This window comes from Cyprinus carpio, chromosome B3, assembly GCF_018340385.1.
Source record: "Cyprinus carpio isolate SPL01 chromosome B3, ASM1834038v1, whole genome shotgun sequence".
NCBI classification, from domain to species: Eukaryota; Metazoa; Chordata; class Actinopteri; order Cypriniformes; family Cyprinidae; genus Cyprinus; species Cyprinus carpio.
This window is the reverse complement of record NC_056599.1, coordinates 28,911,284-28,938,674: the sequence shown is the minus strand read 5'-3', so window position 1 is coordinate 28,938,674 and position 27,391 is coordinate 28,911,284. Positions and strand designations below refer to the sequence as shown.

Sequence of the window (27,391 nt, the reverse complement as noted above, 5' to 3'; positions counted from 1 at the left end):
TACAACTACAAAATAACCATAACAACCTGTAAAAACCATAAAAGTGAACAAACCAAAAAAGAGAGACAGTATTCTTACTGCAGCCACACTCACACTGAGGAGTCTAGATGTTAGTGACTAAATAGGGACATGGACTGTCACTCACACATACACAGGAAGGAAGTGTTAAGCAGCTGTCATGTTTTATTCTGCAGACACCTAGAACACTTCATCCACTCAGCACAGTGATAACACAACCAGGCTTTGACTATCTCTCCCTCTTTTACACACTATCTTCCATGATACTTCTGATAGCGACACAATTTTCACCTTTTTAGAAGCAACAATGTGTTCATACTTAGTCACATCAGTTTTGAGTTAAGGCCTATAAATTTAAGGGATAAAGTATACAAGTACAGGTATCTTTTTCAGTGGAAAAACACACAAAAAAGTTAATACTGCAGTAGAATTGAAATGAATTGCTCTCTTTGCACCAGGTCTAGGTCACTTACTCCTTTCCCCAGTCCTCTGAAAAGAATGAGCATGTTTTTCCATTATATTATCCTAACTCATTATGATTTTATTTGTGCCGCAATTCTGTCCTCTCACTCAGCAGCTCTGTATTTGTGTAATGTTTGTCAAAACATTCCTTGCACATGAAATGCTTTTGCTTTTGCTCTCTTCAGATAGTATCTCAATATCATTACAAATGTCAGTTAATCAGACTTTTTGAAGATTATTTATTATTGGTTGCCTAAACTAGGAATGGAAAAAAGTCTGGTAAATTTGTCATTCATCCAGCTGATTGTGGAAAGCACATTAAGCTACTTTTTGCATGTGAAAGACATCCAGCCAAGCATGGCTCCATTATTTACAACAGAAACCAGCTCCTCTCACTACAGAAGCCTTGCAGGGCTTTTGGGTGAGTGACTGGTAATCCTCAGAGAACTGAAAATCTGAAGCAAGAGGTGTAGAAATGGGGCAAATTATCAGGCTAAACTGAGATGGTATAAACATGGTTAAATGAACTGAATCCTGCCATTAACGTCACCACTGAGTGCTTCCAAATGGTGCATGTGGACCAAAGAGGGCGGATAAATCTTTAAAAAAGATGGGCTATCAGTGCACATACTTTTAACAGGTGTCCAGAATATGTGCGCACACACACACACACACACACACACACACACACACACACACACACACACACACACACACACACACACACACACACACACACATATAATCATATACATATACATAACAGTATACAGGCTGCTTTTAGAGCTTGAACTACTGGTCATTTCCACAGCACTTTTTTTTCATATGATGGAAAGTAACAAAGCTTCCAGGAGAGTGACTGTACAATAATAAATCATAGTTATCTAACTGCAATATTTCTGATGGCCTTAGATAAATGTAAGCTGATAGGAAAAGAAAACTCATTCATGAGTCTTCCTCTATAGTGAATGAGTTAAACAATCCTCTTTCTTGCATAGGCAGTGCTGAAAAGTCAGATTCATTTTAGCGACTCCGTTCATTCAGATGGTTCATGCACTGAAAATCAATTAAGTAAAAAAAATGATTCATGATTCAAAAGTATGTTTTAAGTTTTTTTTAGATGTAACTTATGGTGTATTTGTTGCATTTAGTATATTTACCTGTTCCACTTAAACACTGTCACCCTAATTGAGTTAATTGATTCAAAACCATCTCTGATTAAACTGTGAAATATGAAACTTCTATGTTGTTGATTTATATATAAAAAATATATTGATTCCTTAAGGAACCTTTTTTCTAAAAAAAAGAATGAAAAAGTTCAAACCACTTTGAGTTTAATTATATCATGTTAATAGTATTGCATTATAGGTTCAGAGATCACTGTTATACTCTCACAACCGAAACGGGTTTGCTTCTTTTCATTTTTAAAATCTTTCCTCTCCCGCGTGGCCATCTGGAAAGGCCTGTGTTCGCCCGAGAGTACTGTGATGTAATGACGGGTGAGAATTAAGGGGGCGTTTCCATTATGGGCCCTGCTCTGTAAACGTTTGCCAGCACCAATTAGTGGGGCAATCGGACCTCCCTGCTTTTTTGTTTGTGTAACTGGTTGTCACTGTTGCCTAGTGAAAGTGATATACAACGTCTCAACAAAAACGATCAGACCAAATAAAACCACAGCATGCACTTAACTAGCAAAAGACAGCAAAAAGCTTATTCTTCCACTAACTGGCTGTGAAATTGCTACTGCATTCACCACAAATCATAACGTTGCACATTTAAGGGCAGAAGTTCTCTTGACTACAATACAATACAATAAATAACAGAAAATTTTTTATTAAATATAATTAATATGAGTGTAAATACACTTATATTGTTGTCTTATAAATAAATATAATATCTTTTTTATAATTATGTGTCTGTATATATATACACCCTTTATATATATTATATTATATACAGTATATATATATATATATATATATATATACATCGGGGAAAAATAATTATTGAACACATCACCATTTTTCTCAATAAATATATTTCCAAAGGGGCTGTTGACATGAAATTTTCACCAGATGTCGGTAACAATCCAAAAAAAAACCATACATATAAAGAAAGCAAAATAAATTAGCTCAGAAATTAGGCCTAAGTTCTGTGTAATAAAGTCAAATGACACACGGGAAAAGTATTGAAAACTTTCAGAAAGAAAGGTGCAAAAAGGCATGGAAAGCCAAGACACCTGCTGAAATCTATCAGTAATTAGAAAGCAATCCTGCCCCTAGTCAGTGAAAATTAATATTAGCTGCTTCAGTCTCAACTGATGGCCTATAAAAAGGTGTCTCATGACCAATGTGTCACACAAGAAACATTTCATGATGGGTAAAAGCAAAGAGCTCTCTCAAGATCGTCACAACCTTATTGTTGCAAAACATACTGATGGCATTGGTTACAGAAGGATTTCTATACTTCTGAATGTTCCAGTGAGCACTGTCGGGGCCATAACCCGGAAGTGGGGGAAAAAAACATAATTTCACCATAAACCGGACATGACCAGGTGCTCCTCACAAGATTTCTGACAGAGCAGTGAAAAAAAATGCCAAGGACCACTTGTGGAGATCTTCAGAAAGGCCTGGAATTAGCAGGTACAAATGTTTCAAAGAAAACAATAAGTAATGCACTCAACCGCAGTGGCCTGTATACAGGCTCACCACGCAAGGCTCTATTGGTGAAGAAAAAGCATGTTGAAGCTTATTTAAAGTTTGCTGCACAACATTTAGACAAGCCTGTGAAATACTGAGAGAATATAGTCTGGTCAAACCAAAACTGTACTCTTTGGATGCCATAATACACACCATGTTTGGAAGTCAAATGGCACTGCACGTCACCCCAAAACATCATGGTATGGCACTGACCAAATTCATATAACTGAAGGAAGGATGAATGGAAAAATTTACAGAGACATTCTTGATAAAAATCTGCTGCCATCTACCAGGATGATGAAGATGAAACAAAGGTGGACATTTCAGCGAGACAATGATCCCAAACACACAGCCAAGGAAACTCTTAACTGGTTTCAGAAAAAGAAAATAAAGCTGCTAGAATGGCCAGCCAATCACCTGACTTGAATCCAATAGAAAATCTATGGAAAGAACTACAGATCAGAGTTCATAGAAGAGGCCCACAGAACCTTTAAGATTTTAAGACACACACACACACACACACACACACACAAACACACACAGTTTTACACTTGTTCACACTAATTGGGCCTCTTAAGGTGTTGTGAATCTTGGGACATCTCAAATACTCAATGCAAATAAATGATTTGACTCCAAGGGACTGTAAAATTGTATAATTATCCAATCAGTAATGTCAAGATCTCCATTTCTTTTATGAATAAATATTGCTCGTACTCTGTGCCAATGATAACAACATGTAATGGATAATAATGCATAATAGCCAGAATATCTCTGGCCATTTCTCCTGTTTAGAGGGCTGGAATGGGCCCAGGTTACTCCATAAGGAATGCGGCTGGTATAGTTACTACGCTCATCGCTTAGAGGGAAGCAGTCCAGCTCTTCTCAGAAACGTGACTTGTTTCTCATGGCCTGTGTATCTTCATGTCACACTCTATTGCCTCCTCATAGAACCCCTGCGCTGTGTTATTAAACTTCCAGGAGGCTTTCTGAATCAAAATGGCAGTGAGTATACGAGTCCTTAGTATCCATGATTTGTCTGCTTGGGCGGGCGGCGCTGGAAAACATTGGCCCATAAAAATTTCCAATTAAATCACTGGCTGACACATTAGTCGTGCTAATATTTCAGGGCTTCTGAGCAATTTATGAAAATAAACAAAATAGGTGGGATGTCAGCGTGTTCTGTTAGGAGTGTATGTTTCCTTTTGGAATATAATCGCAGCAGAAATGTGCCAGGATGAAACTCATCGCACCTCGCTGACTTATTGCATCAGCCAATCATTGCACGGCTTGTTAGTCATTTGATTTATCTCTGAGCTTTGCCTGTTTGTTTTCTTAAACGCAACACACCCATTGAGTAATTGGTGATTAATTTGCAGCACTTTAATTTTCTTTACATGTACAGTGTTAAGAGTGTGAGAGCAGCTGTAAATCTCAGAGAACCTGCCAACAGAGATGCAGCAAGACCAGTCTTAGGACTCTTCAGATGCTTTTCCAATTCAAATAAAAACATCCTGTCACACTGAAAAACTTACATCAAAGAATATGAACATTTTGCTGGATCCATTACTGAGATTTAATGTCTCTAATTGGACTTCTACTGGTGTTCCTGCAGCTTAACTAGTATAGCATGACTCTAGCTATGCCAAGGTCAAGGGGTTGTTTCTCAGGGAGTGCATGTACTGCGTTGTGAACTGTTCAAAATTGAATTAAGAATGTAAAAAAGGTAGCAAAAAGAATTGTAAGGTGATTGTGACTGTAATAATTCAAAAATATGTATTTATTAATTTTTATTTTCAAGTTTATGATGTGTAAAATTAATTTGAATTCCAATTCAATGAACTCTTCTTCCTTTTCATTTCAATTTATTGTACAGAATTTTTTTGATACTGAGAAAACAAACAGCATGCACACTTTGAATTAAAGTGTCTGTAATTTTAAGCATTTATTTGTTTGGCAGATGCTTAAGAAGCTTTACATAAAGTTTATGAACTACTGTATATTCTACCTGTATTTACTCTATATTTATGAGAAAACAAACTTGGGCACATTAGTTTACATTTCTGCCACATCTAAAAGTCACACATTTGTGGCATAAAATTCCTGCTTCTTTGCAACATTTAATTTATTAAAACATTTTAGCACCTTGCGTATTTCATATTTGTGTAAAATTGCATTTGTCTCGTTGCCAAGGGTCTATTACATCCCATATGCAAATATGAAATATATTGTCATTTGAAGGAAAGAATATATAAAACCTTCTAGAAATTCAAACAATTTCATATAATAACACACACACACACACACACACACACACACACACACACACACACACACACACACACACACACACAGTTACGGACATACCATGTACATGTTGATATTTCATAAGTATATATAAAATTTATACACAAAGATATATTATTTATTTATTTACTACATATATATATATATATATATATATATATATATATATATATATATATATATATATATATATATATATACTGTTGACATATATGGTTGCTACATATAAAAATCATTGTATAGATCTTACTAATATATATACATGTACAAATTTACTGTGGGTATTTTATCAATTTAAATCTTCATCTGCCCAGAGAATTATATATTGCCCTATAGGTAACATATATGGCAATATTTGTTATATACTGTATTACATTTTTGTATGAGTTAAAGTCACCTACTATGATTAAATATGCCAACTTTAAGTCTTTAAGGGTGACCACTCTTTTTATGCATCTAGGTCTCCCAAATAAAGTTAATAAAATGTAAATAAAACTACTTAATTGAAATCCAAACTTCTCAATGGCAACTACAATGTATTTGAGACTGTGAATGTAATTCTCTATGTTTAAATTTATGCATTTGGCAAATAATTTTATTTTAAGATACATATTTTATCTGTAAAAATGTGCTTCCAGGAAATTGAACCCATGACTTTGGCATTTTTGTTACCATCTTTTGATCCAGCATAAACATAGTTCTAGACAATGGCAGCATTTACTGTAAGCTTTGCCCAACATCCTCAGGTTTCTCACAGTTGTGTAAATTTTGGTAAGTTTTCAAAGACTATTCTACTGTGTATTTACTGTACTACTCTGGGTGAACACTCAGTAAAATTCAATAAAGTATCTCATGTTGTCTCAGAGTTGAAAGTGGAAGACAAGTGGAATTGGTGGAATTCTAGATTGGAGCTAAGCTCAAAAGATAAAGACATTTGTTGCAGCGCTGGACACCAGACGCTGAAGAATTTGGCAGGGCTGGATAGGCTTCCCCACTGAACATAAATCAGTTTGAAAGAGGGGGACCACAATGTGAGCGCTTCCCATCATTTTGGCATTCCTTCTGTTTTTCAAGCCTAAGTAAATCATCCTCACGACAGGCCCGGGCTGCAGATGTGTGGCCCATCAGTTCCACCACAGCCTGAGTCTGGGGTCCAAATCCCAAATGATCCGTAAATAGGAATCTCCCTTGGATCATGGCGTGATGTGGCATGGGACGGCTGGATTGTGCTTTTCCACTGCAGGTGTCGTCACTCTGGTCTCATTGTCTCTCACCAGCTGAGATTTACAGCCCTTGAACGGCACTAAGAAGCCTCATTGACGCTGTGTTACTGGAATGCAGCTCCACGCTGGGTGAAGGCCTCCGTGATGACGTGGGTGATTGCAAGGCAATGCACAACTATACTTTCAGGAAAAAATAGTACATCTTTGTACCTTATTTACCCCAAAATTGCACATATCCTTAGATGTACATATAAAGTACATACCTTCTGAAAGGGTACCACCATTGTGACAGTTTTATACCTTTTTTTGTTTCTGTGTGAATATAGAAGGGATGCATGACATATCAGAACAAATTTTTTGTCAGTATTGTATATTTATTCACTGATGACAGGCATTTAATTGTGGGTGCTTATTTCAACTTATTTTTTTATTTCTTTTGCCATCATATAAGTGCTAATATAAGTTTAACTCATTCTCAATATCCGATCTAATAGTCATCCGTGTTTTATACTGCACATTATAATATGGTGATGCATAAGTGTAATTGTTCATTTAATTATCAGAACAGAATTTATTCATTCATTCGCAGAATTCATTCTGGTACTAAGAAAACATAGTTTGGATGCAGTTTGATTTGCTATAAATTATAGTATTCTACACAGATGCATTACAAAACAAACAAGCATATTAGCTTGTGATCCTACTACATCTAAAACTCACATATCTGGGGATACAATTTAGGCTTTTTACGACATGCATTTTATTGAAACATTGATATTTTTATCCATACACCCAGAAAAAAAAATGTATAAAACTGTCACAGTGGTGGTATCTTTGTAAAGATACTAATATGCACTTTTAAAGTAATAATATTTATTTTTAAAGTACTGATGTGTATCATTTAGGGTTAAATATGGTACAAATGCATACCTTTTAGCTTTTGTTTTAGGGTACCGCCCCAGTGACAGCTTTGTACCCTTTTTTCTGAGTGCATTTGCCAAAAATTGCATTTGTTAATTAAATAGATTTTTGGCGTTTTTTTTTTTTTTTTTTTTTTTAAACAAGAATGTATGGATTTTTATACATGCCATTTACTGGCTATCAATCAGAACATGAAATTTTGATATTTGCACACCTATAGAATTCAAAGAAATGGCTCATTTGTATATGTTTTCACTCACTTACTTTTTAAGTTTTACGATGTTTCACCCTTGTGCTAAAAATCTTTCCAGTTTCCAGTCAACAAATGCTAGCCTTTAAAAAAAAAATAAAGCTTGCAAATCTCTCATTATGCTATATTATCACCAAAACTGGATTCAGTCTGTCAACTTGTTTTCTTTCAGTTAGCACAGGTTTTGTACAACTGATTGGTCGCAGGCCTCATTGATCTGATCTTATGCACCATAGTTTTTGAGTGAAAGAAAAAAACTTATTTGTGGATAATTTTGGCAATGTTCACACAAAACCTGTGCTTAGTGAAAGAAAACAAGTTGACAAAATCTAATCCAATATTTGGTAATAACAAAGCATTGCAAGAAATTCATAAGCAATTATTTGTAGGCTGGTCACTGCTGAGCACCACAGTGTAATCAGGTGGGGAAAAATTCAAAAATACAAAATTGATCACATTTTTTAAGAAGTTGTTATACCCTATAAAAGCAAAGTCAGTAAAGTTGTAGTCCAATGCGATAGCATTAAATTAGCCTTTTCAGGAAAAAGAAAATCCTCTCTGGGTCAAAATGACATAAGGGTTAAATCCATTCCACAGGTTTTCCTCCAAAATCAACGCAAAACATGCGGGAAAAGTTTACATATTACTCTCCTTAATGTCTCAGTGCACAAGAATGTCTTAAAGGGGTCATATCATGTGGAATCAAATTTTCCTTGATCTGTTGAGATTTAAAAAGAGTTTAATGGACTTTGAAAACATAATGTAATTTTAGAATTCAAGACATCCTCCTCAAAGGAAAAAATGTATTTTATTGAAGCTAAGCTGCTTATTCCAAACATTACTAACATTATAAGTGGAAAAGAAATGACATGATGGGACCCTTTTAAGATCTTAGCCATTTGTATTGCATGCGAGAGACCAGTTTGTAACATTCAAGTCTATTTCAATAAGGAGACAGAGAAGAAAGAATGAAACTAGCAGATGTACTTATAGATAAGCCAAATCCAAGTAAAAGAAGAATATGAAGACCTTTCTAAAGCTACTAATTAAAAGTTTGCCTGAGGAACAGAGAGCAGTAGCCTGCTGTTAGTCAGACTCAATTATAGAAGAACCAAGAAAATGAGATGAAACTTGCAGTCTGGCTGGAGGTGTGTTTTCTGTAGATGCCACAGCGGGCTGAAGCTCAACCAATCTGCCACACGCTCGAGCTGCAGTTACCCCACCGCGGACAAGAAGCTGAGTAGCAGAGCTGTAAATTACAAACTCCAGGAGACTGCTCATCCTAACTGTGGTTTGACTGTGCTGTTGCAAGCCTGTCGTACATAACAGCACAGACTCCACCTGATGTTTGACGAATTTTGGGGCTGAATAGCCTCTAAACTGAGACTTTGAGATTGCATGACTGAGATTTCAAAATAGCCTTCAAATAATGGAGTTTCGTGAAATAAACATAGAAAATACATTTTAAAAATACTAAATAATACTTTTAAAAAAAAGATTACATATATTATAAAAAAAAAATTATTTTGGGAAAATGGTCGATTTTGAATAATTAGATTTATTGAAAATATTACTTCAGTTTTTCAGCTTCACAAATTCATGTTCAAATCAGTGTGTTGCCATTTCTTTGTAATTGTTTGTAAAATTTACTAGACATTTCTGAGTAAAAATTGTTTCTACACATATTTTTTAGTGCATGATTATTTGACAAATTAATATGAAAAACAAGGCTTTGCAACAAAAAAGTAAGTGGTGTTATGAGTGGAATTACTGAGTGGTTGCATGTCAAAATTTCTCATTACTTAACAGCTTTTGTTCAAACAGGCAGCAAAAATCCTACTTTACTTAAATCATACTTTTTGTTTCACCACCAAATTTTTCAGTTGTCTGAAAAAAACACAAAACAAACAAACAAAATAAAGCATCAAATGTTTAGAATTCAGAAATATATATTTTGAATATTCAGAGCTCTGTTTTTTTCTGTCATACAAAGTTTACAATATCACCTGTTGAAATACACTTATTTTCTCTCACTCCTTCCAGTGAATAATTAAACATTTGTGTGCAATGTGAACAAAGCCTATGATATTCTGATGCCGAAATATTATTTTTTTCCACCTGTTTTATTTACCGCTAGTCAAAAAATATACTATAAATGTAAGAGCACACCTCTGCTCAACAAGCCACACATTTTCAGGTAGCGTCATTATTTATAATTTAAAACGACAACTTGTTTAAAGAAAGCCTAGCCGCACTGTGCCACACACACTTTCTAATGAAACACACTAGAAACTAGGTGGCTTCCAGCAACAGGGTGGGAAAGGAAGAAGGAAAGAACTTCCTGCTGTGAGCCACAAGTATCCTGGGAAACACACTGAAGCCAATTACATCCTGAGCTAGAGAGCACACACAATGCGCTGACCTGTGCAACTGTTTGTCTGGTAACCCTTGGCAACACCAACATGCAATATGTCATCGCTCTGTGACCGGCTTCCCGCATCTGTCAATACAGTGTGGCGCATCATCAGCTCCATAGAGTGTTTTTAAAGAAGTCTCTTTTGCTCACCAAGACTGCATTTATTTGATCAAAATGGCAAGAAAAACTCAAAATCAAAACAGTACTCATTTTCCTTCATTTCTATTTGATATTGTCAAATGTATTTTTTCCCGCTGTGATGCAAAGTTGTATTTTCAGCATCATTACTCCAGTCTTCAGTGTCCTTCAGAAATCTTTTCTAATAGGCTGATTTGCTGCTCAAGAAACATTATTATTATTATCAATAACACTTGTGCTGCTTAATGTTTCTTAAAACCGTGACTGTACGTGCATTTAAGTTTGGAGTATTTATAGTGCATTAAAAAAAGAGCGTGCTAAGGAAATGGCGAGTGTTTTAGCTCAGACCCTTGACTCTACAGAGCAACTGCTGAGTGATCTTGACATTTGCGTTTTGTTGTGTTGAACACAGGACACAGAATTCACTCTGTTTCCCATTAGAGAGCGTAGAGGGCAAATAGCATATCTCAACAGAGTTATCCTGCGGAAATAGAGGTTACTATCTGGATAAATATACCAGTTATAGGGCTCAGGCCTTTGGCGTGATTTGAAATGTCTCCAGCTAAATGCTTGGCTTACACAGGAAGGATTCACAAAAAAATGCGTTTTTCTGTATTCATTCAATAGAAGAAATATTTTCCACACTAGAAGCGAAATGCTGACGTGAAGTGATGAAATCAAAGCCAGTCAAAACATATTTGATGTCTACTATAGAGTGCTACAGGGATGATGTATTTTTGTAGGCCAAAATCCAGAAAAGGGTTAGCACTTTAGTACCTCCGGTTCCATCGCCCTCAAGTCAATGGGTTTCTGTGATGTTTTTTTGAATAAATTTCTGAAATTGGGTCGGGTTAACACAAGCTCAAAATATTTTCACATTTATTCTACAACATTAAATACATTATTATTACCCCCTTGTGTGTGTGTGCGCGCGCACACGTGCATGCATAAGTGTGTTGCTTTAAAGCTTTTGCATGTCTTGAAAAAGGCAGTTGCTAACAGGAAGCAAAATGGGACTGCAGAGGTTATCGGGACATTAACTGTATTCACGCCAAACAGGCAAACTCATCTACTCACTAGTCCACTTTCAAAGCCTCATTGTGTTTATAATCATGCTCTTCCAAACTATTCAAACTCAAACATTCAGGGAAAATTTTGTATTTTATTTTTATTTTTTAACTAAAGAATCAAAGAGTTATCGTAAGTTTAATGGTGATGACGATGCAGTTTGTTTGTAGCCTATGTTAAGCTTTTTACTTCTTTTGATTGTATTTAGGCTTCAAAATTCATAAAAGCTATGTTGATTTGTGATAATATGAGAATATACGAACAATATGATGGTTTCCGTGCATGACTGCACACTCATGAGACTCTGTTAGCACAGCAGTTCAGTCCGACTCACCCAGGAAAAGCCAAGTTGTGAAAAATCAAGATGAAAAAAAAAAAGCAACATGAAATACCATCCATGTGATTCTTTTCTGATGTAAATGTATCTGTTGTGATCATCGCAACAAAAAGTTATCCTGTTCATCTGTCAACTGTCATTTTGACTGTCATGACAACCCGGTCCAGAGATATTTAGGCTACGTTTACACGTGCATTTTCGTTTTAAAACACATAACTTTTGCTACAGTTACAGCTGTCGTTTGCAATACTCCAGCGTTTTTGACCCTCAAAAACAGAGTCTTTTGAAAACTCCGGGGTTGCGTTTCAGTGTAAACGGACCAAAACAGAGACTTTTGAAAAAGATGGCATGACTGCCCACAATCACTCAGCGTATCCTTGATGACCTTGTTCCTGTGGCTCAGTGGTAGAGCATTGCATTAGCAGCGCAAAGGTTGTGGGTTTGATTCCCAGGGAACACGTTAGGTAAAAAATGTTAGTCTGAATGCACTGTAAGTCACTTTAGATAAATGCGTCTGCTAAATGCATATTTATATAAATGTAATGTAATGTAAACAATAACTTCCTGCTTATTGTTGTACCCATACATTATAAAAAAAAGTGACAACGCACCTTCACTCACTACTTTTGAAGAAATGTGAATCCACCATTGTACTAATAGGGCGCGGCCATATTACGTTGATTTGGGACCTGAGTCTGCACAGTCCTGCTCACACTCCTGCAGGGTTGATCGCAAACACACCCCCCTGACACTTTTTAAATTAGCCTGACTGTTTAATTTTTGAGATTTGTCTGCTGATTGCCGTATAAGTGGCTTGTGTTAACATAAGGTAAATACAACTCCAGTCTCTTCCTGAAGATCAAGAAAGACAATTTGCACCTCAGTTCACTCAGAGAAGCTGTTAGTCTCATCTGTCACTTCACTAACTAAAGCCAAACTTATTTAGAGGGGTCATATGATGTTGCTAAAAAGAACATTATTTTGTGTGTTTGGTGTAATGCAATGTGTTTATGTGGTTCAAAGTTAAAATAAAATAAAAACCTTTTTCCACATACTGTACACTGTTGCTCCTTTATGCACGGCCTTCTGAAACGCGTAGATTTTTACAAAGCTCATCGTTCTGAAAAGCGATGTGTGCTCTGATTGGTCAGCTATCCAGTGCGTTGTGATTAACCAAATGCCTCAAGCGTGTGACAGAAATGTTACACCCCTTACCATACTGTGATGCTGTGTCCCAGCACTACGAGACAAAACCAATGAAACCCATTACAAATTAGGTATTTGTTGCATCCAGTGGGACGTAATTACTGATTATAATGACTTATACTGTCTTTTTACGCATTGCATGCATATCGCTCTGCGTAAACATAAAACTATGTCTGCATTTGTGATCGGAGAAACACAAACAACAAGTGCTACTCTACACTCCTCAAAACTAATGTTTGAATACACAAGATAATACGAGGCATGAACACATTACAGCACAAACCAACCAACATATATACACCAGGATAATCAAACTAACAAGACACAGCTGAAACCAATAAAACAATGAGGATGCAGGGGTTGACGGGAGCAGAGTGAAGGGGACCATGGGAAATGCAGTCCAGTTAAAACATGAACACAAAGTCCAAAAGAGTGCCCTCCAGCAGATGACTGTGATACTGCCATTATATGAACAAGCACACATGGGACATTTTTTTTTTTTTAATCTCCTGTTGTGGTCCGAAAAAGAAAGAAGGGCATACAGCATTAAGAACATCATAAAGGTGAGTAAATTACTTAATTTTCATTTTTAGGTGAACTATCCCTTTAATCAATCAGATTTCAGTGTGGGTGGGGCTACCCAGCATGAAGCAGTAAAAATAAAAGCCTAAATCTTTTCAGATTTTTTATATAATATATAACATGCAGAATTTAAATGCTTTGCAAATGCTTCATTTGACTTTATTGATGAGAAAGACAGTTGCACAATGACTAAGCCGCAAATACAAGGCAATGATCCCTAACTGGTTTATAGACAGAAATCTGATGATGGTATAATATGTAGAATAGTTATGGCTTAAAAATGCCTTTGCTTTCTGACAGCATGTGGGCCACCCAGCGGGAGATCACAACTCTGTCTTAATCATCTCTCAACAGCCAATGACAGAAGAACTTCATCCATCATTTCCTCCCCATTGGCAGCTATTGTGCAGATGTAGTCATGATTGGACTTATTTCTGCATTCACTGCAAATGCGGCATTTGATGTGACGGTAACAGCAATGTTGAGGAGGCTAGTTTGAAACTGTTATCCAAGCTACATTACAAGCTACTCATCATTTAAAGTAGTTCAACTACAGATTGTCCCAGCAGCGGCAGCAGATCTGAAAGGAATCTTGGGTAATTGGCTGGAATAATACAAAAAAAAAAAAGTGGGTAATAGTAAAGGAATCTGATTTCTAGCCCTGGCTTGAACATGTGGCGGCACAAAAAAGAGTTACTGAATCAAGAAGTACGATTTCTGTTTGTCTGTGCCAGTGTGTATAATCCAAAAGAAGTATATATATATAAATAGAGAGAGAGAGAGATGTGTCATTCATCGAGAGAGAGAGAGAGAGAGAGCAGAAAAAGTGTCCATTTACTCTAGCATTCATCATTCCACTTTTCTCTCTCTAGCTCAGGGTGGTCCTGCGTTAGCCAGAGCGCTATCACAAACACAGGCAAAAAAGATTCAAACTGGCACAGCAAAACCAACAGAAACATAAATGTCACACCACACAAGCAGATATTGACTCTCTCACACATACACAACTACGCACAACTCTTAAACACTAAAATACATGTTTACTTCTGAGCTGCTGTTGTGGTTGCCCACTAAAAGAATGTTAGCATGGTCAACATACTGTGTCATCAGTTTTTCAAACAATACTTACACATACGGTGTGTTTAAATACTTAAATGATGCGTTTAAGGAATTTCTTGTTCATGTGGCATAGTAATACCATGGTATTCTTTGAATGCCTCAGAGAATAATGTAAATATAATGGTTTTTAGTTATAAGTTGTAATGTTGTGGGTAATGTAATGGGTTTTAGATGACTTGTATTGTTATCTACACTCTTAAAAATAAAGGTTTAAAATGTTGTTTTTGCAATGATGCCATTCCTCAAAAAAAAAAAAAAAAAAAAAAAAAAACATTTTTATTTTCCTTATTGTGAAGAGCATTTGAATAATCTGAATAACCTTTTTGGAATGGAAAGGTTCTTCATCAAACCACCAATTCCAACAAAGAACCTCTATTTTTAGGTAGGGTAGGCGATTTCAGAAAGGCTAGTGATAGCAAGCTAGCTTTGAAAGCAAAATCCCCACCTTCTCTGCATAATCACTCTGCAAAGCCACGCCTCCCACAAAACACATGAACGCTCTCAGGCAGACCAGAGGAGAACCTGTGACACGATGAGAGACAGCTTTGGTGCAGGATTGAGTTTACCTCATGTCTCATTTACCACTGAGAAAACATAAAAGTACAACACGTATAATGTTACAATAATAGCACCTTTCGTTCATGCTGGAACGCACTGATGACGTATCATGTCTGCACAAACAGGGTGCGCAGGGGTATGCAAGTATTTATAATTAATATTTGACAGGCAGGACAGACTAACGTAATGTTCGGACCAAACATTGGATGAACATATTATGGTCCTACACCTTCCATATAAATCTAAATACATATAAATACATTTAAACCACTTAATTTAATGAATGCTATAAGAGTGTGAAGAGACTTTTAAAAAGCCCTGCCTTTAAGGGGGTGTTTAAACGACACCAACTAAAAATGGAAAACTCTTTTAGCATTCTGGCTGTTCAATTACACAGCAACAGTGTTTTGGGGGTCTGAAAACAAAACTTTTGAAAGCTGTTTTTAAAAACAATGCCATTATAATCTCTCTCTAAAGTTAACTATGAAAATTAACAAACTTGTGAAAATGGTGATGTCACGCACATGCGTATTACATGTTCATTCTATAGGTATGTATGCAGGTGCGCAGTGTTTCTTTACAAAGTGACATTGCCACCTACTGGCCTGGCATGCATAAAACAGTGGCTTTAGTTGTTTTCGCATTTCTATTTGATGGGTATCGTTTTGATTACATTGTCGTCTGAATGCAAAACATCACTGTCGAGTAAATGTAACCTAAGAGTGTACTGTAGAGCGAAGGATTACTCAAAATAAAAAAATTCAATTTCATTCAGAAGCATCTAACCAGAATTGCAAATACCAATATACGTATAAATATATAGAAGATTCTCTGGTTGTGAAGGAGATAGAAATTCCTTCAGTCATTTATTCAGTATCATAGTAAATATCATTTGTTACTGTTCAATACAGCCCCAGTTTCAGCATTTCACAGATGAGCCTTCATTTTCCCAAGACAGGTGTATTTCAAAAGTGACTTCATCACAGGACCTGAAACCTGCCGGAAGGCTTTGGCAAGAATTTCGACCCCGAGGATGAAACACCATCACAGACATCCAAAAAGAGATTCAAATAATACCCAAAAGACCGATCGCAAATATACACCGACTGACGGGGGATTAAAAACATAAATATTAGCAGGGAAACAAGCAGAAGGCCAAAGCAAGCAGACCCTTCCACCAGAAAACGGACCACCTCTTCTAAACAGCCTCTAAAAGCAGGATATATCGTGTTTTCTCTGAACTCCCATAAAGCCAAACAAAGCCTTCTGGCTCATAAGTCATGTGTGTTTTGAATTATGAGCTCAACAAAACAAAATCCCTAAAACATGGAGCTCTTTGCCCAGAGGACTGGTGATACACTGGGGTTTGGATTTTGAAATCCCAAAATACATCCCTTTTGTGTTTTCTTTGTCTTGTTCTGTTCTGTTTTTTTTTTTCTTCCCCCTGTACTTTACCACAAAATCACAAGCCTGCGATCCTACAGTTTTGGTTAGTCAAACAATGCTTGTGGTTTCATGGATGTTTTTAAAATGGCTACAAATAAAAGAAATGTCATATTAAAGACTTGTTCTCTAGAGGAAAAACACAGCATAAACAGCAAGTAAGTGCATAAATACTAAAAAGCCATTTAAAATCAGTTGTTTTTTTTCGTCTTGATTTTGTTTTTAAAATATATATCAGAGGTGTTTCCCAAGGAATTCTGTTAAAAAACAGTTTCTTCTAAACACAAAAGAAGATATTTTGAAGACTGTTGGCAACCAAACAGTTGACGGTAACCACTGACCTCCGTAGTATGGGGGAAAAACTACTATGAAAGTCAATGGCTACCGTCAACTTTTGAACAAACAAACGCAAACGTTTGTTTGCCTACATTCTTCAAAATATCTTCTCTTGTGTTCAACAGAAGAAAGAAACTCATTCAGGTTTGGAACAACATGAAGGTTAGTAAATAATTAAAAAAAAAGTTAAGGATTTGAGCAAATACTTAAGTATTTGTAAATATTATACATGTTAAACTTATGTGCACAACTTGTGTTGAGTAGATGTTGCACAGTTAACTTTGTGGATAAAAAAACATATAATGAAGGAGGCTCACAATTTATTTTGTTTTTGTTTTTGTGGCGATCTCATAATGAAGTAACATCTATCTCAATGGCAGATCTTAATACACTACAGATTGTGTGTTTTCTGCCCTGAGTCACTGAGTCAGCTGACTGCAGGGGCATTAGGAGATGTGTAAATTTCCATGTAGTTGGTGTCAGGAGCAGCTCTAAAGGACTGTCCAGCAGTCCACCTGCTTCCAATTAGCAGCTTGAACTCTTTTTTCTCTCTTAGCATTTGTTTTCATTTTTGTGGCTTCATTTTCTGCTCATTTAGGGACAGGGATCACACAGATGTAGTTTTGTGTGATTTAAACAATTTCATTTCCTGTTTTTAACAAATAACTTGATATTCTAGAGGCACATTGGTAACACAAGGTTCTTAAAAATTTGTCTAACCACAAACTGCTGTTTGGCGAGAAGATTTTTTATGTTTATTATATGCTATGATAGCAAGATTTTAAACCAGTCAGATTTCACAGTGGGTGGGGCTGTACTCTTTTGCATTTATGCATTAGGCAGATGCTTTTAACTAAAGCTACTTATACTGAATTTTAGGTCTATCACTGCATGCATTCAGTAGGAATCAAACCCATGACCTTGGGGTTGCTAGTTACATGCTCCATTGTTTGAACTAGAAGTATTTTCCCCCATTACTCTAAAGTAATGCAAACTAAGTAACTGATTTTAAAAAACCTGGAAAAATAAATAATGGATGTATTATTATAAATAATGTATTAAAATAAAATATAAAAAAACTATAAATTGCTATTTTACTTTTTCATGATTTGAAATAATTGTAATAGTTTTTAATAGAAATCAAGTAATTGCTTAAAGAAATATAATGTCATTATTATTATAAATAATATAATAAAAAATTCAATATCATTTAAAATTTCTATAAAATACCATTATATATATTGGTTAAAATGACATTTGTTTCTGAAAACTGAGCTAGAGGAATTTTCTCCTTTTTACTCAATGTATCGCTGCAGCAAAAAAAAAACTAAGAAATTGATTTAAAAATCAAGAAGTAATTGATTTAAAAACAGTTGAAAAAAGAAATGTAATTAAAGTAATTATTGTTTTAATATATATTAAAAATACATTTAATTATGAACAAATTCATTTAAAAAAGGGCTAAAAAGTGTGAAATTTCAAATCAAGTAACTGATAAAATAAAATGTTTTTATTATAAAATAATACAAATAAAATATAAAAATATATAATGTTTTTCAAAATTTGAAACAGTTTTAGTTAAATTAAATGAAATTCGTTCCTGAAAGCTCCACTAACACCTTTAAACACACATGAGGAAATGAATGTCTAGCAGTCATTGTTTTCTGCAGGGGGACTGCAGAGGTTTCATGACATCACCCTTTTGCACAACTCTTTCATCAGACTTTTGGTCCGGCAACAGCACTGAGAAAACCACAGATGGTCCGCAGACCTCAAGCAGCTCTTCATGGTAGCCCAGAAATCTGCTCACGGTTCCTTTTAGTCTGCTCGTATCACAGCAGGCCAAAAACACCATGACCCCAAGGACCACAGTGGAACAATGCAGAGAGATCCAACACAAGACAATTCCAGCAGTCTGCTCTGTGTCAAGAGCTGCGATGCATGTCTGCCTTAATTAGCTTCCACGCATGGGTTAACTTGCTTATGTGAACGTTTAGTCCACAACAAAGTTTTGCTAAAAGAAACAGCAATTTGTACACTATATTCATTCAATTTTAGTGCAATTCCTGATAAAAGTCTACACATAAATCTGAAGCGCAGGAATGCCTCATGTCTATTTGTAAGTTTCTGTCTGAATTTTGGGAAGGAGAATTGAGCTAATTTGATACTGATTTAATCAAAAAATATTGAAAACCTTCTGCCTTGCTGATGACGTATTTGTGCACAATGAAAATGAATGTTTTGAAAGTTTCTGAAGAAGCAGAATTTTCATATGGTTTCCAAGTCAACACATGCTTTCAATCAAATCAATTCTGAAAGTCACAAACTAAATAATACACTTTTACAACAATAAAATTTAATACCATTATAATAAAGCCTATTCCCCTGTTTCCACCACGGAATAAAAAAACAACTTTTCTTACCATTTAGATTCAGATTTTTCCCCCTCAGAATTGCAAGATATAAAACTCAGAATTGTGAGACAAAATGTTGTAATTGACTTTTATTTTTTTATTCCATGGTCAAAAAAGAAAAAAAATCACAAGATGTAAGCTCAGATTTTTGAGGGAAAAAGACCAAATTGTGAAACATAAACTATTAAAAAAAAAAAAAAAATCAGAATTTTGAGTGTATATCTCTCAATTCTGAGAAACAAAGTCCTGGAAGTCATTGGTCCTGTAATTTTTTCATTATGTGGTGGAAACAGGCATCCATACCATTGCTTTTTTCAATCTAAAGTTTAAATACTACAGTAGCTCTAAAATAGATAGGTGCATTATGAGATCTATTAAATTCAATATTATACCAAAGAGCATTGCAAATGACACATTTAGCTCTTTTAACCCCCCCAAAATTATTTTTATATTGTCTCTGTGTTATATCTATGTAACTGTGAGAGATCCTTAGTCTGATAATCAGATTTTGTTATATCGCTTCTCATATCTTACAAAGATACAGCATTCACAAACCAAGCCATCAGTAGCTCTGAAAGATCTCTATGCTTGAATAGTTTATGAAAGGTTAAATGCGTCATAAACAGTGGCATCATGCACCTGATTTTTGAGGAGGTTTTAGTGTCAATTCTGGCTTACTTGACAAGCTAATGTCGCTCAAAATAAACTCCTGTACTTCCTTCTAACTATTTCATGTAAATATTTTAACTAATTTTGAAAGCTGAGGTCTCTTAAATTGTATCTAAAGAGTTTTATCTTCATCCTGCACAATGCAAATGTGGAATATATGACAGGTAAATACACACATATGTACATTTTACTGTAAAAATGTTATATTGCTACTCATATCTTACAAAGATACAAATTTCTTGTACACTACCAAGCCATCAGTAGCTCTGAAAAAAACAGTTGATGAATTTAAAATGCATCAAAACATTTGTAATAAACTGTGTCATCAGTGTCAATTCTGGATTACTAGACAAGATATAACCCCTAAAATAAAATACTTTACTTTTTAGCTATTTCATGTAGCAGAAATTTATATTTGAAACAAATGATTATGATTGGACTGACCAAATTTACACAAGCAAATAAATGATTTATTTCAAGACATTTTAGAGCTTTTCTAACCAAATATGCAAATTTATTTTCACAAATGCATATCATTTTTCAGAAGCTGCATTTAAAATTGTCTAACTGCACATGACATGATGCTTTTAATTGTAAAATCCAAAAATTAATTTTAAACAGTTTTTTGGTGATAAGATTTTTTCTATGAAATAATTTATAGTATTTATTATCAATAAAAGTGACATTGTAATTTTAACAAATGCACATATGACTTTAAAATTTACTCTGTATTTTTAAAGTAATGTGGTGATATTTAATGCATTTTAAAATAGCAGGTGTGGTTTTAGTGTTTGCAAATGAACTGAATCCATCTGCAAGGTGCAGGTTTAAGACCTTTATCTTAAATATTTTTATCAACATAATGCACAAATGTGGAATAAATAATAATAATAATAATAATAATAATAATAATAATAATAAAAACAACATTATCTATTTTAACAATGTTTTCTCAGTCTGCTGGCTTTCTGCCCTGCATGTTTTTGCAAGTTTGGCAAAAATTGTACAGTGCATACATAAAATCCGGAAGTATCTAGATAACATTCCTATCGTCATGTGAATGCTACACCTAATTTGCCACAAATACCTGCCCTGCCCACCTCATTCCACAAAGTAGAATGGACAAAAAGACTTACTCTAATTTATGAGACACTTGATCAAAGCAAGCAAATTTGTACCAGATGTAACAATCTCTTTGAAAAAACTTTGAGACAAAACTTTTGACCAGACTTTTTTTTTTTTTTTTTTTGGCTGATCTCATTTACAATCATCAAGCCTTCCTGTTCACCTCTGCATTGTCGCGTGCAAAAGCACACAATGAGAAAATAGCTTCTGTCAATCATCTCTCATATCATGATGGTGCCCTCATTCTCCATTCATGGGAATGAACTTTTATTTATAACCACAGGCCCAGTGACACACATTCATCTACTGCGCAACAATGTTCATCTGTCAGAAGCGTTTGATATCTGTTCACACTTTTATAATTTAGTTTTTGACTTCACCAAGTGACAACAACCTCATCAAATAGAGCATATGCTGACAGCTTGATGCTTTTGTTAAGGAGTCATGTTTAACACGGCATGAATAGAATAGAGAAAATCTTTTTATGGCAGTAAATGTGACAGGCCATAAAAAGAGCAACTTATGAATTTGATGAAACACCTGAAGGAGCCCTTATGATGAATGCAAAATTATTATCCAAAAATGAAAGTAATTATACAGTTATTTCACAATGAGACAGATATTATTTTCTTCCTTAATGGGAAACTGACTTTTCATCTGGAACCCAGCAGTTTACTTTCAACTCGCCAAAACAAACAACAAGACTGATGTAATCTTCCCTTCAATCTGATAATGACACCTGCCTTGCAATAACACGACAAGCCTTTTCAGCAGATCTCGCCCTCCAGAATGCTTCCTTCCACAGAATGGATGTTGAAAGGCACTTCCAAACTCAGTTACACCCACCCACCCATTAAGCGGAACAACTATGAGCACTATATGGCAGCCTGTATAACATGTGAGTGATTTCAAGCAAAATTTGTTGCCAAAAAAAAAAAAAAAAAAAAAAAGCAACAGTAGTATGTTTTAAAATGAGATTACAACATATTTGTTTTAATCTATAATCAAATGTCTCAAATCTAATCTATGAATCACTTCTAGGAGTAAAAATTATGTGGGATTATATAAAAGGATTTATGCGGAAACATGGACACATTGTTAGGTGTTCACATGGGTAAAATGTGGGTAAAAGACATTTTCTGAAGTATTCCTCACATTAAATATGTGAATAAAAGGCCTATTCTTCTCACAAAAAAAGTTGCAATAAAGTAAATCATATCTAAATTCATTTAAATATTTTAAATTACAATGAATGCAGTTTGTTTGGAGCATTTTGATGGTATTTTAACAGCCTATTTGAATAAGCCAGCGTGCACTGTTCAGGTTGAGAGTCTTCATTAGATTCATATGTTCAAAAGTTTTTGATAGGTAAATGATGAAATATATATATCTGAGAAAAATCATCCCAAGCTCCTGAAATTAAAAAAGAAGACTCATTTTGATTTAGTATGTTCATTTGCATTAAGTGATGTTATACTTTTGGAACTAAAGTTGATCGATTAATCAAGAAAAAAGAAAGAATGAAACTAAAGGTTGAGAGATCTACGCAATCTGGAATAAAAGTATGATGTTCCCTTCATACTTTTATTAACTACATTATGCAGAACTCTTTTTTTACCTTATCACCCAATCTTTTAATCATTTTAGAGATTTCTGCATCTTGTGCAGTCCAAAAATCTGATACCACTAATGAAATATCAACATATCGAGCATTTTTCTAATCTAATACACATTTCTTTCATCATAATCTGCCTATACCAAAGTTTTTTATACCAAAATTTCAAAGTTTCAATGTATATTTAATGTAGCCTCAGATTTTGGACTGGGAAAACACTTCATTTGCACTAACAATCCTCACTGCATTATATATGTAATAACCACAGATCCTAGTTAAAGACTTTCATTCATAAATTTTCATATTTCACTATACCATCATAACATTAATGCATGACTCATTAATGAAACCTATTATGAAATGTTTGCTTACAAACAAATCATCAGCACTTGTTGAGGTAAAGAACATCAGAAATGATTTACCGACTCATTCAATGTATATTAAATGTAGCCTCAAACTTTTAGACTGGGGAAACACTTCATTTGCAATAACAATCGTCACTGCATTATATAGGTAATAACCACATATCCTAATTAGAGCAGGAGACTTTATACTATCATAATACCACGACTCATTAATGAAACCTATTCTGAAGTGTTTGCCTCAGGCTGCACTTGTTGAAGTAAAGCGCATCAGAAAAGACTCACCGACGCATTCGTTGGCCTCTCTGGCCGTCGCGCGCTGCCACGGCCGGTCGTAGTGGAACGGCTTACATCTGTCACACTCCGGTCCCGCCGTGTTGTGCTTGCACTCGCACACTAGGTTCCCTTCGCGGTCCTTTACGCACTTTGACGCGTGCCCGTTACACTTGCACCGACCGCCGACCTGCAGGTCAGACACGGCGTAAAAATACGAGTCCCTGGCGAGCTCCGAGTCATCCTCGTTCTCATCCCCGAACGTGTGCAGCCGGTTGAAGGTCACTTTGATATCGGTGGCCGTGACCCAGTCCTGCAGGACGGGAGAGTTGTCAAAGTCGTGCGCGGAGGGTCTGCCGTCCAGCGTGCTGAACGCGATGAGGCCGCCTGTTAACGGCTGCATGTCCGTGTGCGAGTCCGTGCAGATCGCTTCCTGCTCGTTCTGCTTGGTGATCGCAGCTTTGCTCGGTTTGTTGTACATTTTCTTGCACTGGGTTGAGTAGAACTGAAAGGGCACCCAGGTTTTTCCGTAATCCATGGACTTGAAGATGGCCATGGATTCAGGGCGAGGAGAGCAGAACTGGAGGCTCACGTAAGTCACCTCGAACTTCTTCCCCAAGGACAGCGTCAAAGTCACATTTTGTGGATATTGCACGTAGTTCTCCGACTGCCAGCAGGTGAGGTTGTGAGGGTTGTTGAGGTCTGTCAGGTACGCAGGAGGATGCGATTTCTTCGGGTCCGTGGCGTCGCAGATGTTGCAGTCCCTCGATCTTTCCTCGCCCTTCTCGGTCACCACGCAGTACCGCGACGCCGGAGCGCCGCAGGTGCTGGATACGCGCACGTCCTTTCCAAACGCGGAGTTCACAAAGTCGGGGATGCAGCGTCTGGGGTTGCCGTTCTCGTCGTAACACGGGTCCGGAGGAGAGGATTGAGCCGCGAACATACTCATTCCGTATCCACCGCGAGCACCGGCCACCATCCCGATGATGGACACCGTGGAGACGCACGTTACCAAAATCCTTATCATTGCAACGGGTCCTCAGTGTCCCTGAAACAGCACTGAACAAATAAAGAAACTTTTGCATTTAAAAAAAGACCGAAATGCATGTATTTATAATAATTTAGCTTGGAGTTTCCAAAAGCTATGCTATGTGTGAAAGATTTGTGCGTAATTACAGGCGACTTTTTTTTTAAGACAAATCCACAAAGTGCACTATACCTCTTTGCTCTGGTGGAGAAGTATGGCAAACCCTTCTAAAAACGAAATTATAGGGCACTCTCCCCTTCTTTTCTCTCTACCGGATATGTTGTAATCTCTTTCCCCACTTTCAACCGATATGAAACAGAAAACCCGCTATTACTTTCCAAGGCTCCCTTTCTTCCTCTGCCTAACTCATTCACACCTCTGCCTCTCTGTGACTGAGTGTCGCAGCTCAGCCCTTCTCTCTTTCTGCTGCTCTGCCTGTATTCAATGGGGGGGGTTCAGTCGTTTACCATTCTCTCCGTGCTCCTGCATGAGTAAAGCACTTTATTGCCCATGTGTGCAAGAAGCACAATGGAATTCTAATGTACGTTTATCTATAGTTGCATTGCGAGCTATTCTTAAATATAGGGGAAATTTTGAATAGGCCTATCTGGAAAAGTAAAACTTTATTTATTTATGCGTGATGACTGCAGTATTGGGGGGAGGGGGACTTTTCGTTATAAATAGGCTACAATACGAATATTGATCTATATGTGTATATATGTTTTGCATTATTAAATCTAAATGTATTGTTTTTTTTCATATAAATTACATCAATTAAAATCTGATATAGGACAGAAAAAATAACTAATCACTATGAAAAAAACAACAACTAATCACTAAATCACTCTTACTTTAAAACAGCAGACAATATAAGCATACAGTACAACAATATAAAGCAATACAAAAAATACATGAATTAATAAAATAAATAAAGGTCTGAATGGACAGACGCACAGATTGATATGCAAATTGCAAATTTGCATTTGCACTATAGCATAGTTGTACATTGCGTTTTGAGTTATAAACCCCAAACTTCTTTCATTGGATGTGGCGTTTAATCTGTGAAAACGTAAATAAATAGCATATGTACATCATAAATGTCCATTAAAATCCAGACGCAGCTCTGATTACGCAAATCCACTGCTGGCCACCCACCGTGTGCCGTACTCACTTGTTGATTTACCGTTCCTCACAATAAAGAAACAGCGACACCGTGTGGTAGAGGGGAGAATAGTCCGACCAGCAGTGTCTGATCTGACTGAGCTCTCTCTTCACTTACTTTATATACTTCCAATAGTGTAGCATTTAATATTTGGCCCAACTGGTTCCCAATTGACCATTTTATAAGATTCTATAAAGCAGGAAATGTCGAAACCTTTTTTGGGTGGGGTCATTTTTTAAAAATTTTAAAATTTTCATTTTTGAGACTTTCATGATAGGCCATATGTAAACTGCACACATAGTTGATAATCTGTTGATAATCTACTAAAACAATAAGCTTATTAGAAAAAAAAAAATAGCAGGCAACTGTGTTTACAAGGGAATTTGTGATGATTCAACAGAAGATGAAGAGAAGTAAAGATTTAAGCAGGAAACAATCATTAGTGTTGGTATTCTGTTGTTGTGTGTTGAATCAGTTGAATCAGCGGAAGTGCAGGTTAAGTGAAAGCTACAGTAGCAGAACGGTCATGCCGCTTTAAAAGAGCAACACATACATAAGTAGGGCCTATTCATCTTCTAAAATGAAAATTAGATCACACATACTTTTTAGTTTCTTGGCAGTAGATGAATGTTATATTTTTTATCCTGCGTGTCAGCTTTTCTCGCCACTGTCCTTGGTGCTGAAGCCATGGATAAACTGGAATAATGTCATTATCACAGGTCTCAGAGAAAAGACAGGTTTGTAACTTTTGGTAGATTAAAGTCTTTAATAGTGACCAAATGTTGGAATATCTAAAAATGTATGACTTCTGAGGTCTGATGTTTTTTAAGTATCCTTTTATATTTCCGTTAATTCAATAATTCATCTTATTCTGAAACGTTTACAAATATATATATTTTTTTGAAAGTTAACCCAAAAATGAAAATTTCCTGAAAATTTACTCACCCTCGGGCCATCCAAGATGAATTTGTTTCTCCATCAGAGCAGATTTTGAGAAATGTATCATTACATCACTTGCTCACCAATGGATCCTCTGCAGTGAATGGGTGCCGTCAGAATGAGAGTCCAAACAGCTGTTAAAAACATCACAATAATCCATAAATAACACACATGACTCCAGTCCATCAATTAACATCTTATGATGGATTTGTTTCTTACAAACTTGCAGCTTTTCACTTTACAAGACGTTAATTGATGAACTGGAGTGGTGTGGGTTACTTGTGGATTATTGTGATGTTTTTATTAGCTGTTTGGACTCTCATTCTGATGGCACCCATTCACTGCAGGGGATCCACTGGTGAGCAAGAGATTTCATGCTAAATTTGTCTCAAAATCTAAGAGTGAGGTTCCCTCAAAGTGTGGCTGCAACATATCATAACACAGAATCTATTTTAGCACTGATGCGTTGTGGGTTGCTTTCCACTTGCATGGTACAAAAATACTTCAGAGTTTTCCATCAGTGTTGGGTTTTGTTCGATTCATGTAGGCACAATGGATTTTTATGATGACTGAACAGTGATGACTCACACATCTAAAATGCACAAATACAGAACTTAGGTCAATTTTGAACCACTGAAAACAGGAAATGCATGTGCACGTCAGTGTTCAAGTTTCTCATGTCCTCTTTTTCATCAGCAAAGGTTAATGTCACAGATTAACTTCTT

At 35.9% G+C, this 27,391-nt stretch overlaps 1 protein-coding gene across 1 annotated transcript in view; it reads right to left on the bottom strand.

The window, feature by feature from the left end:
• Nucleotides 1-25,048, bottom strand: part of LOC109082626 (netrin-1-like) — a 54,803-nt gene extending 29,755 nt beyond the window's left edge. The window contains exons 1-2 of the mRNA XM_042720626.1: nt 24,758-25,048; nt 23,551-24,597 (exon numbers count right to left, since the gene is read on the bottom strand). Of these exons, the coding sequence (XP_042576560.1) occupies nt 23,551-24,565 (1,015 nt within the window). The 5' untranslated portion in view covers nt 24,566-24,597; nt 24,758-25,048. The remainder of the gene's footprint in view (nt 1-23,550; nt 24,598-24,757) is intronic.
• Between the last annotated feature and the right edge of the window lie 2,343 nt (nt 25,049-27,391).